General features: G+C 38.5%; 1 protein-coding gene across 1 annotated transcript in view; it reads left to right on the top strand.

Annotated features, from left to right (window-relative positions):
- The window catches only part of ANKRD50 (ankyrin repeat domain containing 50), a 43,434-nt gene extending 28,286 nt beyond the window's left edge, over positions 1-15,148 (top strand). Inside the window, exons 4-5 of the mRNA XM_054203258.1 lie at positions 6,246-9,793; positions 12,139-15,148. Of these exons, the coding sequence (XP_054059233.1) occupies positions 6,246-9,790 (3,545 nt within the window). The 3' untranslated portion in view covers positions 9,791-9,793; positions 12,139-15,148. The remainder of the gene's footprint in view (positions 1-6,245; positions 9,794-12,138) is intronic.
- Positions 15,149-19,852: the final 4,704 nt, after the last annotated feature.

Here is a 19,852-nt window from a genome sequence, read left to right as displayed (position 1 = left end):
CACAATGTGCTACAGATTTTTTGCCTTATTCAGAGTCTCAGCTTTCATTAATTTAAAAAAAAAAAAAAAAAAAAAAAAGATTTTGCCTCTTGTGGCTGCAGAGACAACCTCAAAAATATGAACCAAATGTAAAATGATGCCTGCATGAGTCTGCGGTCACCCTCCACAGTGAGCAAAAGCCAGCCAGTTGAGTGAAAAAGGAGAGGAACAGAAAATACATGTCCTCCTGCCTTCTCTTGCATGTGTGCTGTCACCAACTGCCACATCATGCCTGTTTTTTTTTTCTTACAGGCTTTTTCCTAAATGTAACAATTCTCCGTCTTGCACCCATAATTATCCAAATTTTTTTCCACATCGTTTGTTATCATTTGGCTACAAGTATGGACAGTTAAGCAGTTACATTATACACAGTCTTTCCAATCTTTGTATTAGAATGTTAGAAAAAGTTTCCTTGTATTTCTAAATAACTGAAAAAGCCCTCTAACCTGAAAGTGGCACAGAACATAATTTATTTATTCTTTTAACGCTTCAGCTGATTAGCTAATAAAAATGCTTCTTCTAAAATGAGGCTAAATCTTGAAAGCATAGCAGTTGTTCTTACAAAACTAAATTCATTTTTTAAAGATCCATCATATTAATTGAAAAACTTTAGGTATTTTAAAAACAGGCAATTTTATTTTGGTCAGTTTGAGTGAAAAGCAGATAATTTCTCATTAACAGCATAAAGGTAAGTAGACAAAACTACATATGCACAAATACTTTATTTATCGGTTTAAAGAGGCTTTTTTTAATAGGCATTTACTTAATTTCTTCTTTTTTGCTGCACACAGAAATCAAGTATCTGTGACACGGTGCTTGATTATACCCCTCAATTAAACACTGACATTCTTCATCCAAAGAATTCCTTCTCATGCGTGAGGCATGAGTTGCACCAGTGTGGTGCAACCCATGCAGATATCACACCTCAGGGAGCTGCATTTTCCATAAAGTTAGTGTTAGATACCGGAAAGATACTGGAAACTATAATAAAAAGAATCAAGTGGATGTGAAAGGGTTCACTTTATCCTCAGAGGCAGTTAAGCTCCATTCACCCACTTATCCATAGGCAAAAGCAAACAGTCATAGAATCATAGAATCGTATCTGTTGTACATTTTTCACTCTTCCTTTTATCTATCATTCAGTTCCAGACAGCCAGATATTTTTTAAAGTTGATATTTATCCAAACTTATTCTGGATGAGAAATCTTGGAAGCATACGTCTTTCTCATATTTCTGCTATTTGCTGGTTCTGGTCTGAATAGATGTGGAGGGTTGGTTTTCTTGTAGCCTTGCCTAAAATTAAAAAATAAGCAAAAATGTGAAAACTTTAGAGAAATATAGTAAAAATCACAACCCAACTTCTCTCCATCCAGAAAACTCATACTGTTTGGTAATTGAAGCTACTCAGGTAGTCATATTGCTGAATCCCCAAATCAAATCAGTTGCCTCTTTTGGGACTGAACCTTTATTCGTTATCTGTCATTCCAGAAGATAAATGTCCTGAGAGCAGTGCAGGAGAAATCACTTAAAAATAGAAAATCTAAGTTGTCCTCTTAAGTTTTCATTATAGGTTGGAATTTATTTGGGTGGTTTCATGTTACTTTAAAGTCTTTATGGGAGTTGTATTTTTACTATAAAAGATAATTCTTATATATTTATGTAGTTGTAAACTTTACTTCTATAATATTCAAGCTTTGAAAAAGTTTATTTGTGTTTTGGTTTGGTTTGGTTTTTGAAAAAAAAATATATTTAGCAGGCTCGGGAAATAAACTGGGAGCTCTTAATGACTCTTTCCTTTCTTCTCATTACCACTTTCTTCTGATTACCGCTTTGAAAACATGATACTGGGGAATTTCATATTTCCTAATAAAAAGTTGTGGGTGAATTTTGAACGTATTTGCTTTGTAATTAAAGAGGGAAGACTAAATTGTTTTAAATGGACTGTTACCTGTAAATATAACTAAAACTTCTGTGCAGTGACACGGCCCAGTGAGAGCTGCAGATTTCAACCTCAGTGTCTCTTAGCATCTGGTAGATGCAATGAAATTTGTAATGCACAGTATACTGCAAATGCACCAAAAGCCAAGTGTGCTGCTTGAATTTTCAGGTGCATTTCACTCTGCTGGGTATGTTAATTCTTTTTGAGCAGGTGTGCATAAATGGCCGTAGAAATACTTCATTAATATATGCTTAGATCGGCACTGTAAATTAATGCCTAAACACTGCCATGTTTTTAATCATTTAGATTACTTTAAAGTTAACAATTCAGTTAAATGAAATATATTAAAATGTATTTTAAACTTTTGTAATTTACTTATGCAAATGTAGCTAAAGATATGAAAGTAAAAGGATGTTTTTGAGTATTTACTGGAACCTGCTAGTTAATAGCTTATTTTTTATTATTAAAGTTTGAAAAGGTTGACATACTGTAAAAGGATTTATATAGCCAAGATACTTTTTTCCTTTTTTTTTTTTTCCTTTGAATGACCCTAGATCTTGCCAAGAAATACATTTGGAACTGATTTGTTTACAGAACTGCCAGAAATTTAATAAGTCAGGAGAATCCATATTGGAGCTCCCATTGGGTTGAAAGTGATGTGTTGTAGGAAAAATTTTAACAATGCAAAAAGCAGGGTCGTGGGACTGCAAGTTCTGTCTACTGCACTAAGTAGTTCATGGGAATGCATCTGAAACAAAATGAGCTTTCTCTTAATGTTTTGGTGCTTCTTGTCCATGAAAGTGACTTATTGTAGCTGGTAGGGTTGAAAAGCAAGTTTGCAGGATCTTTCTTTGGAAATGTAAAATGACTTCATTTAGACAGATGTTTGGGCAAAAAAACCATGCCTTTGTTTTCCTCCTTCAAGCTAGCAACAAGAATTTGATTAAAAAAAAAAATTCTATCTGCAAGGCATTCTTTTAATTGTTTGCTTATTATAGTATGGCATGGTGCAGTGGTTAAAATGGACAGCCTATTTCTGTTCAAAAGTCTGTTACAATGGCAGTTTGTTAATCTCAGCCCTTAAAGAGTGTATCATCCCTGGGATGTGTGAAGATCTGTACGAGTGCAGTGTGCTTCTTGAAATACAACCTTGTCTTCAGATATTGTATGTAGGATCTCATTAACAAGGAACATTTAGAAATATTGCAAAAGAAACTATTTTTCGCTTCCGTGAACATACAGCCAATCAAATTGTTTAAATTACTGATTTCTGGACTAGTCAGTGCACTGAAGTCTTCTGAAATTTATTTGGCAGGCTGAAGTGCTTAGGCATTTGTTGTGTCTCAGACAAGTACAGAGTAGGGCAATATTTTTAACCCAAATATGGAACAAAGTAATGATACAGCCTCATTTAATATGGGGGCGGGGACCCAAATACACAAACCCTTCCTTTTTTACTTTTTTTGGAGGGCTTGGGGTTTTTTTTATGACATCCAAAATGTTTTTTTTTACTTTGCCACTCATTTTGGGAAGCAAAATCAAAATTAGTATTCAAATGATGTTGCAAGATAAGCAAGTCTTTTGCTGTTGAAGCACACATAGAGGAACTGAGGTGCTTAAACTGTTCTCACTCTGCAAATTTTCACGTGAAGGCTGGGAGTTGAGGGAGGTGAAGTGTCGTCATTAGTCAGTCAACACTGAACATTAGCTGAAATCTCAGGATTGCTGTCATCTGAGTCAATCAGGGGAATTCTCATTGGGGGGAAATGAAATCAACTACTGTAAAAACTGAAAAAACACTTGAGTAATTTAAAAATGAAAATAACTTATGTATACAGAAGGAAGGATGGAAGGAAGGATGTGGGCATGGGATTAATGTGAGATGCGAGCAGTCACTTCTGTCTGAACACATTGATGAGGAGTTTGCAGAGCTCTGTACGTATTCTTGTTCATCCAAGCGACAGGTACAAATCTGACTAGGAGAAGCAGAGAGGTTCAAAGAACTGGAAGGTGAGTGAATGCTCTGATTTGAGCAAAACGTAGCTGTTCCCTGCACATGTGAGATAACCAAAGGGATGCTTGTGTCTGATTACAGCTCTGTATATGCGTACAACTCTGAACGCCCTGGTTTTAATGCCTTTGTTTTCACTTATGCATCTTCTGAAGGATCGTAACCTAGGAACAGCTTTCTGCTCGAAGTGGAAGTTTGGGATCTGCAGAATCACAGGGCACTAGCAGTCTTTACTCAGTGACGTTTCTTACTCGGCTTATGTACATGAATTATGAGCTTTGCAAAGTTACATACAATATTTTAATCAAATACATAGTAAATCAATGAATTATGCCATTCTGCAGGTCATGTTAGTACATTACTTGAAGTTGTGCCAGATTATGGTGGATAAAGATGGTTCTGTGTTGCTTTCGAGAAAGAAAAAAAAAAAAGCCTCTGTGGAGTGGAGAAGGATCCCCCCAAAATAATTGTTTTCTGCCTCCTGGCCTTCCCATTCAAAAATCTTGAATTAGACAATCTTATTAGTGTAGTCTTAGCCTGAGAAGTGACGGTGCAAAAGCATCCTATCCAGGGATCTTACTTCTGGGAGAAGCATGGTTATGGTTTAGGTATTGTGTTGGTTTAGTGCTGTTACATTTGTAATGCTACCATAATTAGTAAGGGAAGCAGAAGTATTTTAGTTAACATTGCCTTAGTTTGCCTCTTAGTTCTAATCTGTTGTGTTTGTACAATACTTGTGTAGACTAAACAATTAACAGAGTGAGCTTAATGTGACATTCAGAACCTCTGCTGAAGACACTTGGGAACAAAAAAACCATCTCTGTTATCAGCCTGAATTTTTTTCAGTCAGAACAATGTCACAGACTGAGCAGTTTGATCCACAGAATGTTTAAATACAATAAAAATACAGATCTGAAAGTAACATTCTTCAGAGTCTCACTTAAAATTATTTGTGCCATGGAGATGGGGCCAAAATTGCATTGAATGCGTTGCTCTGTAGTTGCTTTTCCTTAAAATATAATTTGGAGGTTAGTAACTGCTTTGTTTTGAATACCAAAGTTGGGGGTTTTTATGACTAGCTGATCGGACTGTAAAGAAATGTGTGCAATCTGCTGTACTGGAGGAAGAAATTACAACCTGTCCCTGGAGAAGTGAGGTACAATTCTGGCCCAAAACACAGTAGTTTTAAGTTGCTGTGTCTGTGACCTCTGCGGTTTTCCCATAGCTTCCGGAAAAGTAGTGTTCAAACAATGTAATGTGTCATTAATCAAAGACCGGTAGATCTTCCTCAAATGCTTAACTTGGCACTACCAAAGCAAACGTTTTAAATGACAGAGGTAGCCCTGTAGTCTGTACAGCTACATCTTCATTCTGCCTCATTCTTGAGAGCCTTTGGCCACTGAGCTTGCCCTAGGGACTTCTTTGCTCGTGCTGCTAAGAATAACCTTCGTTGCTTTGGGCAGTGGGGAATGTACATGCGTAGGGAGGAGATGTACACAGTATGCATGTATGAAATAATTTCCCTTTTTCCTCTAAAGAGTAAACAGGTTGGAAAAACAATGAGATCATACAACTGTGAGAAAACCTGTTTCCTTATACAGCGAGTCAACTACCAAAGAACCGGGGCGTTTATCTAAAACTCAGTCCTTACTTGAAAAAGTTGGTAATTTTTCAGTGCACAGAGGTGTGAAGATATTTAAACTATTTTTGAGTGTCTCTCTCTTCTATATGATAAAAGCTTTTCAAAGAAACTAAGGTGCTCAAATTAAAGTGATTTATGCACATTTTGTCATGCATATGCACCAGGTGTGAATAACCTCTTCTATAATTACATTAATATAATAGTTGTCTTAATCTAAATAGCTGAAAATTATTTGGAATTCCATTGTCGACCACATTGGAGAAGGGATTATTCCTTTAATAATATAATAATACTTAATAATCTTATTTGATTGCAGTTCTGGTGGTTTTGCTTAGGTGTTCACTGTTGTCCAAGGTAGACATACAATGCCTGATTCAGAGTGATTTTTAAAATTTTCTTCGTTAGTAGCATGTATTTCTTCTTATAGCAGATTATGATAAAAATGTGTCTATTACCAAAGTTCTCTGCTTTTATTATTAATTTACATTCACCATGTGTACACACAAAATATATTATTGTGGGTGTTCCCTGCCCAAAAATATGTGTCTCTTTTTTAACATTCAGTACAGTGAAACCAGATCAGAAATAATAATAACTTTCTTCCCTTTTAATAGGTTTTCGAAAAATAAGTCTGGATGATCTACGAAAGGCTTATATTGTGAAAGATGTGCAACAATATATTCTGCATCGTTTAGATCAGGAAGAAGCACTGAGACAACATCTCACAAAAGAAACTGCAGAAATGCTGAATCAGCTTCACATCAAAAGCAGTGGTTGCTTTTTGTACCTGGAACGTGTCCTAGATGGAGTTGTGGAGAATTTTATTATGTTACGAGAGATCCGTGATATTCCAGGAACATTAAATGGCCTATACCTTTGGCTCTGTCAGAGACTTTTTGTGAGAAAACAATTTGCAAAAGTCCAGCCTATTCTTAATGTCATTCTTGCAGCCTGTAGGCCATTAACCACAACGGAATTGTATCATGCAGTGTGGACCAAAAATATGATGTTGACGATGGAGGACTTTCAACGCAAATTGGATGTCCTGTCAAAAGTCCTTATTGATGGACTTGGAAATACAAAAATCTTGTTTCATTACAGTTTTGCAGAATGGTTGTTAGATGTAAAGCACTGTACACAGAAATACTTGTGTAATGCAGCAGAGGGACACAGAATGCTGGCAATGAGTTACACTTGCCGAGCAAAGGATTTAACACCATTAGAAGCTCAAGAGTTTGCATTGCATCTAATTAATTCAAACTTACAGTTAGAGACTTCCGAGCTGGCTTTATGGATGATATGGAATGGCACACCTGTGAAAGATTCCCTGTCAACCTTAATTCCTAAAGAACAAGAAGTATTACAGCTGCTGGTAAAAGCTGGTGCTCATGTCAACAGTGAAGATGACCGCACATCTTGCATTGTTCGTCAGGCTCTGGAGAGAGAAGATTCCATTCGCACCTTGTTAGACAATGGAGCATCGGTAAACCAGTGTGATTCCAATGGGAGAACGCTTTTGGCCAATGCAGCGTACAGTGGCAATCTCGATGTCGTTAACTTACTGGTTTCAAGGGGAGCAGATTTGGAGATAGAAGATACTCATGGGCAAACAGCACTTACTTTAGCTGCTCGACAGGGACATACCAAGGTTGTCAACTGCTTGATCGGATGTGGGGCTAACGTTAATCACACCGATCATGATGGCTGGACAGCATTGCGATCTGCAGCATGGGGTGGGCACACGGAGGTGGTTTCTGCGCTCCTTTATGCTGGAGTCAAAGTGGACTGTGCAGATGCTGATAGTCGAACGGCACTGAGAGCAGCAGCTTGGGGAGGACATGAAGATATTGTGCTGAATCTGCTTCAACATGGTGCTGAAGTTAATAAAGCTGATAATGAGGGCAGAACAGCTTTAATTGCAGCTGCCTACATGGGGCATAAAGAGATCGTGGAGCACCTGCTGGATCATGGTGCGGAGGTAAACCATGAGGATGTGGATGGAAGGACTGCGCTGTCTGTCGCAGCGCTTTGTGTACCAGCCAGTAAGGGACATGCCTCCGTGGTTAGTCTTCTAATTGACCGTGGTGCTGAAGTTGACCATTGCGATAAAGACGGCATGACTCCGCTGCTGGTAGCTGCTTATGAAGGACATGTAGATGTTGTTGATCTACTTCTAGAAGGAGGAGCTGATGTTGATCACACAGACAACAATGGTCGTACACCACTTCTGGCAGCAGCCTCAATGGGCCACGCTTCAGTTGTAAATACTCTCTTGTTTTGGGGTGCAGCTGTTGATAGCATTGATAGCGAAGGGAGAACAGTTCTGAGCATAGCCTCTGCACAAGGCAATGTTGAAGTGGTACGGACTCTGCTGGACAGGGGGCTAGATGAAAATCATAGAGATGATGCAGGCTGGACACCTTTGCACATGGCAGCTTTTGAAGGCCACAGGTTGATATGTGAAGCTCTTATAGAACAAGGTGCTAGAACAAATGAAATTGATAATGATGGACGTATACCTTTTATATTAGCTGCACAAGAAGGTCACTATGATTGTGTGCAGATATTACTGGAAAATAAATCAAACATTGATCAGAGAGGCTATGATGGGAGAAATGCTCTCCGGGTTGCTGCTTTAGAAGGTCACAGAGATATAGTTGAACTACTGCTCAGCCATGGAGCAGATGTAAACTACAAAGATGCTGATGGCCGGCCAACACTTTATATCTTAGCATTAGAAAACCAGCTTACGATGGCGGAGTATTTTTTAGAAAATGGTGCAAACGTAGAAGCAAGTGATGCTGAAGGAAGAACAGCACTCCATGTTTCCTGCTGGCAGGGCCATTTGGAGATGGTACAGGTGCTGATAACGTACCATGCTGATGTGAATGCTGCAGATAATGAGAAGAGATCTGCTTTGCAGTCTGCTGCATGGCAAGGTCATGTGAAGGTAGTGCAGCTTCTCATTGAGCATGGAGCTCTCGTTGACCATACATGTAATCAAGGTGCTACTGGACTCTGCATTGCAGCCCAAGAAGGGCACATTGACGTTGTCCAGATATTATTGGAGCATGGTGCTGATCCAAATCATGCCGACCAGTTTGGGCGCACTGCTATGCGTGTTGCAGCTAAAAATGGACACTCTCAGATTATTAAATTACTGGAAAAATATGGTGCATCTACTCTGAATGGTTGCACTCCGTCTCCAGTCCACACAATGGAGCAAAAACCCTTACAGTCGGTCTCCTCTAAAATGCAGTCTTTAACAATGAAGTCAAATAGTTCAGGGAGTACTGGTGGAGATATGCAGCCTAGTATGCGTGGCTTATCTAATGGGCCTGCTCATGCCTTCAGTTCCCCTTCAGAGTCGCCTGATTCTACGGTTGACCGTCAGAAGTCATCTTTATCAAATAATTCCCTGAAAAGTTCCAAAAATTCTTCTCTCCGCACCACATCATCGACTGCGACTGCTCAGACAGTGCCCATTGATAGTTTCCACAGCCTGTCATTCACAGAGCAAATTCAGCAGCATTCCCTGCCACGCAGCAGAAGTAGGCAGTCTATTGTTTCTCCTTCTTCCACAACTCATTCCCTAAGTCAAAATCATAATTCACCAAGTAGTGAATTTGAATGGAGCCAAGTAAAACCTAGTTTGAAATCAACTAAAGCTAACAAGGGGGGGAAAACGGACAACTCCAGCAAATCTGGATCGGCTGGAAAAAAAATAAAACAAAGTAGTTCCTCCCAACCCAAAGTGTTAGAGTATGAAATGACTCAGTTTGATAAACGAGTACCTATTGCCAAATCTGGCACAAGTGTGCCACTTAAATCAATGCCGCCAGAGCCACAGTGCAAAATTTTGGTCCCGCCAGCCCAGCAAGAAGTTGGTCGATCTCAGCAACAGTTCCTGATTCACCAACAGAGTGGAGAGCAGAAGAAGAGAAATGGAATTATGACGAATCCAAATTACCATCTTCAGAGCAATCAGGTTTTTCTTGGTAGGGTTTCTGTGCCACGAACAGTGCAGGATAGAGGGCATCAGGAAGTACTGGAAGGCTATCCTCCTGCAGAGACAGAACTCAGCCTTAAGCAAGCCTTAAAACTTCAGATTGAAGGTAGCGACCCAAGTTTCAACTACAAGAAGGAAACACCATTATAAAAGGTAACTTATCCAGTCACAAAGGAAGCAAATGTGTGTATTTCATCATGTGCATTTTAAATATGCTAAAATTAGGGTTCGTTGTCATTTATCATCATAATCGCTTTCTTAATGAAAACCATTAATGTTAAAATCTTAACCTGGCAAGTACTTGTTTTGCTGTTGTTTAACAGCATCAGCCATAGAGGAATTGGTTCATCTACATATTTTCTGTTGATTTCTGGTTGCTCAAATATTACCCCACTGTCTTTGATATGTGACTGAATAATACAGCAAGTTTCATGTAGCATTGATTTGGAATTTTCTTTTCAAACATAAGGATAGCTGGGAATTTTAATACGTGATATTTTTAGATGCAGTAATTATTTCATTATTTAGAAAAGTGCTTTTCAGGAAGCTTCTGAAGATTCTTGTAAATTACAGGCAACCACTTTTGTGAATTTGGATTTTAAATGTAAAACCTCAGTAGAATATTATCTACAAATACTATACTAAAGCTTTGATTTTATATTTCTGTTACTGTGAAGGTAACCCTCCTGTAAGAGAGATGGCATTCCTCAGAGCAAGATTAGAAGCCATGTTATGGTACCAATTTTCTGACCATCCTGTAGTTCTTAATCAGTGGAGTTCATTTAGATTTCTCGCTTTCCCTCTCATACTGAATTTTAAGCTGAAAAAGGAATTTTATCTAGCTTTTTCAGACCTGAATTGACAGTGAGTCAGCTAAAATAGGACTGGTTTTCTCCCTATTTCTGATGAGGTTTATCTTTTTTAGGGTATTGAGAATGTGTTAATAATTAATATATTTTTTAATTTGAATTTCAAATAAGCAGCATCTTTCTGAAATGTATGCACATCTCTTACTGCTTATTTGCTTATTTTTTAAAACATATTTTTTTGTTTGTGTAAATGCTGCATTTTTGACAGACCAGGCTGCTGCTCCTTAGAACAACAATGTTCTTGCTAGCTGACTCGGTTCTGCTGCAAGTCATCAAAGCCTGCAGGTTTCTAGGACAATTGCAGGTGGTGCAGAATCCACAAATGGGTTGCTTTCAGCTGTCAAAAACACAGACAGGGTTTTTCCTGAAATGTCCTGGAAATGGATTTCACTTTAATGGAGTGCATCTGTCTGGATGTAGCCAGGTCTCTTGTGAATTGCAGAGCGTTAAAATACTGTGCAGGTCTCCAAGATGGTTTCTTGGGGTTGGCATTCTGGTTAAATTAAAATATTGAAACGATACAGTGTTTCAAAAAGCTATATACTAGCGCCTGCACGTTTGTTAAAATTATTGTAAAATTATATTAGCAAAGGGTAAGATGAGCTGTGGGGCAGACAAAAGTGAAGAGGCAGGACAACAGGGATCAGGCATGGAGAGGAATAAGCAGGTAAGAGAGAATGGGCCCTAAATTTTCATAAAAGTCAAAAGGACTTTAGATTCCCACACTTCTACATCAAGTCCAAACAGGATTTAAATCGGTTTGTCTTTTTTTTCCTGCCTCCGTAAAACATATTAAAGTGTATAATTAAGAACTGTATTTCCTAACTCTCTTGTAGTGCCTCTGATGTTCAGTGCTTGCTTTCATGTTACACTTTACGGTAAATAAATTGTATGGCTCTGACGTAGGATGTATTGATTTGACCTGACCTGTCATCAAAAGACTAGCGTTGATGAATTTTCCATCTTTCTTGATTTTAAAATGTAAACAAGGTATATAAAAAAATCGGAACATTCCACATATAATTTTGAAGCTCAAATTGGGCTTTTCTTTATCTGGAACAAATAGTGCTTTACTGAAAATTCAGGAGGTTTCTCTTTGAAGTACTTATTTATGCAAGTGGCTAAGCGTATGAGGTGATGGATAACTAAATAGTTCCTTTTGCTTTTTCTCTAACCATTTTTCATAGCTTCATTTTAAATATGGACGTTTAAAACAATTTTATGTGGATTATGAATTGCTTGGCGCAGGCTATAATTTACCTCCTCTTTTGCCAAGTCTCGAGCACAAAAACAGTAATTTCCCTGACCAGTGAATAAATTAGTCACCTGTGGAGAATCACATCAGAAATACTCTACTGGAGCACCTGAGGAATTGCTTTTCTTCCCTGACTGCTGCTTCCAGGCTCCATTCAGGAAGCTCTCCTGCTGTGGCGACCTTGTAGCTGCTTTGGATGGTAGAGAGCACAGGGAATCAATCACAGGATCTGAGTTAGACAGGAAATACATTTCATCATTGGTATGTTGTTGTGTGCTTTTAACTTTAATTAGAAATGATATAGCTCTCGCTCTGACAAACTGTGTGTATTACAGAGTGTTGCAAAACTTAATGTTTCTATTTTCTACTTTTAGGCCAATTCCATGATGCTATGAACAGAAGCGCTTCTGCTCCGAATGATTTATCAGCTGGCTGGGATGAAAGCATACGATGCTTGTTTAGTCCACCTAGAAATTCAAGAATGTGATTACTGCAGTACAGTTACCTTAATTACTGTAACATGCCTACATTTTCAGGCTGCCTTCTCAGTATAACCCTCTGTGCTTCAAAATTTTATTTTGTGTACTTTGTATTTAATACACAGAATGAGCACTTTTTTTAATTGCAGAAAGATATATGCTGTATTTCCCTGACAACAGCTGAAAATGGTAAGAACAAGGAATTCTGGTTTCCTATTCCAGAATGCTTGGTAGAGGTGCATGTGCCACAGCGAACTGTGTATGGAAAGGCAGTGCTTTTTGTATTTGTTTTCCTGTGGCTAAAGAAAATAAGCAAACAGTATGTCACATTTGCATTGTTGTAATGTATGGTCAGTTCCCTGTGTACTTCAAAAGTTCTCTCCAGAAATACAAGTCTTGTAACGGTATTTTATAAATACTGTACTTGTGTGTTCTGTCTGCGTAATAGCCATTCAGTGGTAGTAAAGGAGTCGGACTGCAACCATCTGCAGTCTCTTTGGGCTTTTTAAAAGGCAAAATCCACTATCTGGTACTACAGCACCAAATCTGGATGCCAGACTGTGACCACTGAAAGCAATAGGCAAATTTGGTCTTGGACATCTGATCTTAAATAGCCTCCATTATTTTTATGGTAATGAGGTAACTGAATATGGGTATGTTTTAGGTGCTAAAGTAAAAGGTCTGATCCTGCTTTCATGTATATCTTTATATGTTAGAAACAGCTCTTTGTTTTTTCCAAGGTAAAGGACTGTATTGAGAATGTCAGTAAAACAAACCATGGAAAATACAGGTGCTTTGTTGATGAGGCTGAGAGAATAGACAGTGAGAGTACAGTGGAAAAGCAAACGGTTACTAATACCGTTGTCTGGGGAGTACAGAGATTACTGAGTTAGTCCTGAGACAATAACTCTTTAAAGCACAAACTTGTATGAATGTGGTTACTGCTTCGGGTGGATTAGGTAGGGCCAGCGTGAGTACCTCTGTACCTGGAGCATGGTTAATCAGCAGCCTGGATAGTCCATCTATGGATAATGGAAAGCTGGTTCCCCACTCTTACGGCAGGAGAATTTTATTTATATGAAAGAGAGCAAAATCAAGGCCATTGTTGTGAAAGTGAACAGTGTGAATTTTTCCTTTGAATGTGCACATCTTGCACAGCTCTGTGGGTGATAAAATGAAACAAGTGGGTTGTTTTCTCCTAAAAATGCAAGCTATATTCTACTATTCACCATTACACAGCCTTGCTCTTTAGAAAATAAGCCTATTTTTGTATGTGAGTATTTCTTCTAAAGGCTTAGGATTCATCTTTTTCATACTCTAATTCTGATGATTCCACAAATAATGTGATAGAAAGCTGAGGTTATTTTTCATAGAGGATTAATTAGATGTGCGGCTATCCTTAAACTTTGATAAATGGCCCCTGGATGTATACGTAGTGCATATTCTGAGGCACTAAAGGGCTCTGTGTCTTGTTATTATGATTAACAATCATCAGAACTTTTTTTTTTTTTTAAATATCTTGCACCTCCGTTCTTATTTGCTTGTTACTAAATGTAAAAAGAATCTTTTATAGTCAGGCATTCAGCATATAGTAAAATTAGATGTTAAAAGTTGACACACGGCAATAGTGATTATTCTGAATGTTTCATGTGTTGAATTTCTTGTCCCTGTGGGACAATTATAAAATAAACATAACAGGAGTCTGGCAGAATGGCCTTAAAGAGGGTTAGTGGCTCAGCAAAGAGAAAGTACCAAAATGTTCTCAGCAAACTTGTTCCAAACCTCAAGTACAGTACATTTGCAATACTGTGCAAGAATACAACTTTTCTTAGTTATTAGATGTGTTTTGTTCTGTAGAAAGGGGTCCCTGAATGCCGTCATTTTTCTACTGACCTTGACTGTCATTGGGATTATATTTATTTAATTTTATTGTGTTGTTATTAATTGCACCTTGTGGACAGAGGACATAAAAATATGGCCAGTTTCACAAGGGGCCACAACTTCTAGATAGCCTGATGGTTTTTGTGTGAATAATATTTACATTTGAAACAGTTGGTGGGGAAAGCTCATACCCAAATCACCAGAAAGTAGACCTGTTGAAAATGCTTTCAGAATGACAATTCTTACAGATTTTGAATATCACTTGGGAACAGAGCATGAATTGCTTTAAAACATCTCCTTTCTTAGAAGGTCTGTGTAATTCCACGTTGCTATTGCGTGTGATTTTTAATATCATCATTTGTGAGGGTTTTGCGTACAAAGAAAGGTTGCTGTTCCCCCTGTTGTTTGCTCTGTTCTGCTCTGCTCTTTCACATCTGCACAATCAAGTGGAGGTGAATGGAGTTGCATTGCTGTGACTCAGCACAGTTTTTTCTGGCTATGTAACAGTTCTCACGACCTAAAAAACCCAAATAAAACATGAATCCTGTGTCTCTTCATCCCATTTCACTGGTCCTTCCAAGGTCATCTCCACAAGACGTCTAAAATTCTTGACGGGAGCGCTAGGGGAAAGACTGTTTTGTGGACACTGATATCAATACTGTATGCATGTGGAAAAACTCTTCAAAAGAGAAATGCATTAAGAGATACAGAGGCACAATTGATGCATTTTTGTCTTCTCTGTGATCAGTATTGAAAACATTACCATTTATTTAAAAATAAAAAGGTATTTTCCCTCATCAGTTACTCTGCTATGCAAATGTCTGTTATGCTTAATATTCCCCATCTGAACTCCTCAGTTAGCTTGGTTTGCAGATGGACTGTTTTTCCTGGAGTGGGTTGTAAATAGCCTTTAATGTACATTGAATGAATTTCACATTGTAAAATTTTTATTTTATTCCTTGTATTATATTAAGCGAAAATCCCTGTGTATATGAAAGTGCATAATAAATATATTTGCTTTTCAGCAGACATCTAACTCTTTTAATTTTACTACCTCATTTCCTGGGACATCTCGGGAAAAGGTTTTTAAACTTAACACTTGTGTGGTATTTAATGAAACATGATGTATGTGTCCAGTAGGCAGTGAGGGCTAGCAGAAGTCAGACCCTGATGTTAATTCCTGTGAACTCCCTTATTACTCAGCTGGCCTTTTTCATATTAATCTGAGTCAACCGTGAGCATTTGCAGGAGAAAATTCACTGCGTGTTCTTTTGTTTAAAATGACTATTATAAACCATATATACCAGGAGGGCCAAAACATGCAATATTTCAGTTGCTGTAAGTTCTTTGCTACTTCAAATGATATTTGTTAATTATCTCTTTGATCAGTGCTTCTTTGTAGTATTTTCAGTTTAAGCAAAAGCTCACTTGCTGATGGTGGCTACTCATTTGTCTTGAACTTGTTATTAAAAAAAGTAGGAGAGAGACGTTTTCCAATCATTGCGATAATCCCGTTTGTCCCTTGTCTCACGTCTGCTTTAGATTATATGCCCATCATGATTTCACTGCGGAGAGTTGTTGAGTGTGAAGGAAGAGTTTGGCTGTGCCTTCTGCAAATGGTGGGTCAGGTTTATCTCCATGTATTCAGGTGCACACTGCTGCCAGCGGTCGGTGCTCAAGGGTCGACTGATTTCTAAGATTTAGGAGAATGACAAACAAAATTGTCAGTAACTGTTGACTTGTCGTCTGTATATTTGGTTTCTCACAATAATTATTGGCCCTCTGGTTAAATTCTTTATGTCTGAAGTAACGAAGTATGAGATGCATTAGTTCAGTGGCTATTTTTCATTGAGGCAAAGAATCATTTTCACTGAATTAATCTTTGAGTAAGTTATATTACATTCCAAAGATACACATTTTCTTCAGATAATCACTGTAATAATATTTAAATAAAATTATTCAACACCTGGTTTTAATCTCTTATTCTATGGAATATAAACAATCATACTGTATAATGCATCCCATCTTCTGTGGGATCTTTGCAACAATTTGGCTTGTGTATTACCTGTATTTTCCAAAAGAAAGCTGGGACTAGTTGGCACAGCGAACTAAAGCTTGTTCAGTTGGAGGCCCTTTGAGAGACAGCAATGAGAATTTGGTATTGATCTAAATCCTAATCATTTTATGCTACGAAGAGTCACAGAAATAGGGTATGGGACTGAAAAATCTCCTTGGTAAATCATTTTGTTAAAGAAGTCTCCAAATTTATATGTAGGTAATATAAACAAATTGACCTTTAGAACGAAAATCTAATTTGCTGGTGTCCCAGAAAGACCTACTGTTCTCACTTTTACTCTTGTAAGTTTGTATTAGACCAGCCAAGTTATAGAACTGCTATTACAGGTAGATTTTAAGCTAGAGAAAAATAACTTCTAATGGACTCCTGTGATAAAATCTTGCATCTTCAGGAATTTAGTTTGCGTCCTGTAACCGTTCTGATGGATTAAGAAGACAGTACAGGTTTTTGTGGTTTGTTTTGTGACCTTTTTTTTCAGCTCCATGCCTCGTTATTTCATTTTGGACTCCCCAGTCTGTTCTGTAGTTGCCTTTTGGGGCTTGCTTCTGCGTTTGCGTAGGGGACTGCCCAAGCTACTGTAGCTTCCACCGTTGTTCTTGCACATCCTTGAAAAACCGGGAGATGGGGAGGGATGATGCAGGGAACAGCTATGCCAGATACAGCTAATGAGAAAAATAATTGCTAGTTCTTCAAATCTGGAAGGTGTCAAGCAGCTATCTCTGGTTTAACGGTTTCTTTTATTTAATTGAAGGACTAATTCAGGCTTTACGTCTGAATCCCTGACGGCCCGCTGGCAGCAGCGTGTTGGATCTCTAGCCAGAGGGCAGGCAACCCAGGGCCACTGGGAATATCAGGTAGATGCACATTGCCAGTAAGAGTCGATCTCTGCTGAAGGACTATATTTATTCAGAACACGGTCTGCTGTTTTGGGGTGCGGAAGGAGAATAAATTCTTCCCGAGAATCTTCTTGAAGAAAGTGGTTTTACAAAGGAGCAGTATTCAACTCGGTTGACTAGCTGGTTTGGGAGGGCTACAGTCTTTAGCTTCCAAGTCTGTAACTGTGTTCAGCATTGTTCTTATTGCCTGTTAGTCTGCTGCAGAGGTTCTTCTGGTTTACTTGTGGTTGGTCTGTGTTAAATAGCCCAGGTTCCAGAAACCCTCATCTCAGTCTGTTCTGTTTACTATTCCTAAATTTTATTATTATTTTGTTTTTTAAATGATGATAGGTCACAGAGTTAAGATGAGTGTTCTGGCTCGCATGATATGGGCAAGCTGCTGCCCCCCAAACAGTGGTTTTCCAGCTGTGGTCTGCAAAACCCTCATGATTCATGAATGAATTTTGAGGGCTTCATAAAAAAGTAACAAAAAAAAAAAGCAAACCTATTATCAGTCGACTTGAATTCATAAAGGGGCCTTAGGCATTTGCAAATCAAAAAGCCTCAAAACCACAACTCTAAAGTTTCAGCTAAATAAGTTAGTGGGTTTAAGGCCAGAAATTTTTGATTCACAAGTTGGTTTGGGAGCGAATAAAAATGCAAAAAGTTTGAAAGCTGTCCCAGGCACCTATAGCAGTTTCCCCTGTCAAAGCCTGGCAGTAGGGTTATGATTTGATTTAAAGATATGGTTGTATTTCTAATTAAATTTTATTCATTACAGACCTAGGACAAATCATAAACACTTCCTGCTGGGGAACAGCACCTGTACGTAGGCTGTTACATTTATTTTTTTTCTGCGTGCAAAGCTAGTATTCCCAAAAGAGAAGCACAGAGAAAAGCGTTGGTCAAATTAGCAGGCGAGGGGTGTAATGGAAAGGACAAACCAGAGAAAGTTAAAGTGAGTATTTATAATAGTCATAGTATTTCATTTGACCATGTTAAAGACTTTCCTTTTTTTTTTACTGCTAGAATGGTGATGATAATGTACGTTGCCAGATCTGTATTGAGAAAGGCGGTCTATTTTATTTGGAGCTGCTGGAGAGGGCAGGAAGTTTTTAAAGAATCCTTTGCAAGATGCGTGGTGCCTTTATTAAAGGAGGTTGTCAGCAAAGGAACCTCCTGGTTCCCGATTACACTACAGATTTTTTGGTGAAGTTGATAGTCTGAAAATATCAAGATTCCAGAGAGGAGAGTTCGGGGGACAAAACAGAATAAGCTTGTTAGGATTTCATTTTGTGTTTTTTTTCCCTTTGACTTCTTTGATGTAACTTGTCTTCAGTCTGTATCTCCAGGGGGAAAGAAATTTAAAAAAATAAATCATGTGAGTAATAAAATTCTCTTCTTTCCATTATGAGTTAAGGCTGTGAGCACAGCTGTTGTGTACTTGCTATGTCTTGGTGAATATTAAGCAACCTCATAGGGAGACTGTTTAAAATTCAAAGCTTTATTCATAGATGACAAAGACAGAGTGGACCTTTATTATGATTTATTCTGTCTTCTTCCTTTATTTTGGCTATTCAGTTTACTGTTGTATTTTCCCAAAGTACAAAACAGTCCAGTCTTATTCAGCAGTATATCTGGACTAAATGCAATGCTACAATGCTCGAGATTGCTTTAATAATAATAATGTAATAATTAGATTGCTGTTTTTCCGTATCGCTCTTTATAAGGTGTTACTTTTTACTAGTAAATCCCAAAACACTTTCCAGAAAAGACAAGAGGAATATTGAGATAAAGAAATGCTAGTCGTGTCAGTGACTTAAGAGGCCAAAAACCAAATCAGGAAAAGCCCCTAGGTTTCTCCCAGCACTAGGCAATTCTGCCGCCTTGAATAACCTGTTGTCTGGCGCTAACTCATCTCCTGCTTTTTTTTTTTAGTTGCTTTTTCTGCACTTGCAGTCTGGCTCGCTGGAGGCTGTCCACACAGCTGGGTGCCGCCGGCTCCAGCTCTTTGGCCAGCTGCTGGAGCTGTGTCGGAGCTGAGTCAGCTCCGAGTTGGAGGCCTCTCAGCTCCCAGATCTGTGTAAGGTTGGGCAGAGGACAACCTCACTGCGTCTGGGCTTGAGGAGCATGGCATGGGGGAAGAGCTCACTAAGCTCTGTGCATCATCATGTTCATTTTTGCTACTGCGATCAGATCTTCCAAAAACCCCTGTTGGAAAAAAAAATTAGACTCATCAAGGAACGTGATTGACAGATATGGAAAGACCGCAGAGTTTTTCAGACTTTGTGAGAAGCAGTGTTGAGCATGCGTGCCAGCTTTCGCGTTCTCCTAATGTAATACTCTGAATTGATTGAAAGATAAAGCAAGGGGAATGTTACTATCTCTGGTAACATTTCCTGTCTCCCTTGTGCCTTGCTTAGCTGTCAGTCTTTTGACAAACTAATGGGGCTGTCTGTTTCTGAAGGCTGTCGTTTGGTGGTATTCATGGTACTGAGAGACAAGATCTTTTTACAGGCACAATGTTCAAAGCATAGGCATTTTTCAGAAGCTGGATAGGACCAAGCTGCCTACTTATCTTTCCAGTTACGCTTTTCTGAAAGGCAGGAGCAAAGAGCGTAAGGAGCGTTGATGTACAGGATTTGATTGCATGAGAGAAAACGTGGCGGGGGGACAGGTTCTTGTCATCTCAGAAGTCTTCAAAGCACAGTTCACTAATTGCCACATCTAAAAAACTTAGAACAAACTTAGAATTACTAGAACAAACCTGGAGATT

The sequence above is a fragment of the Rissa tridactyla genome, chromosome 5 (assembly GCF_028500815.1).
Source record: "Rissa tridactyla isolate bRisTri1 chromosome 5, bRisTri1.patW.cur.20221130, whole genome shotgun sequence".
NCBI classification, from domain to species: domain Eukaryota; kingdom Metazoa; phylum Chordata; class Aves; order Charadriiformes; family Laridae; genus Rissa; species Rissa tridactyla.
The sequence above is the reverse complement of the archived record's forward strand: the minus strand, read 5'-3'. Positions and strand labels throughout refer to the sequence as shown.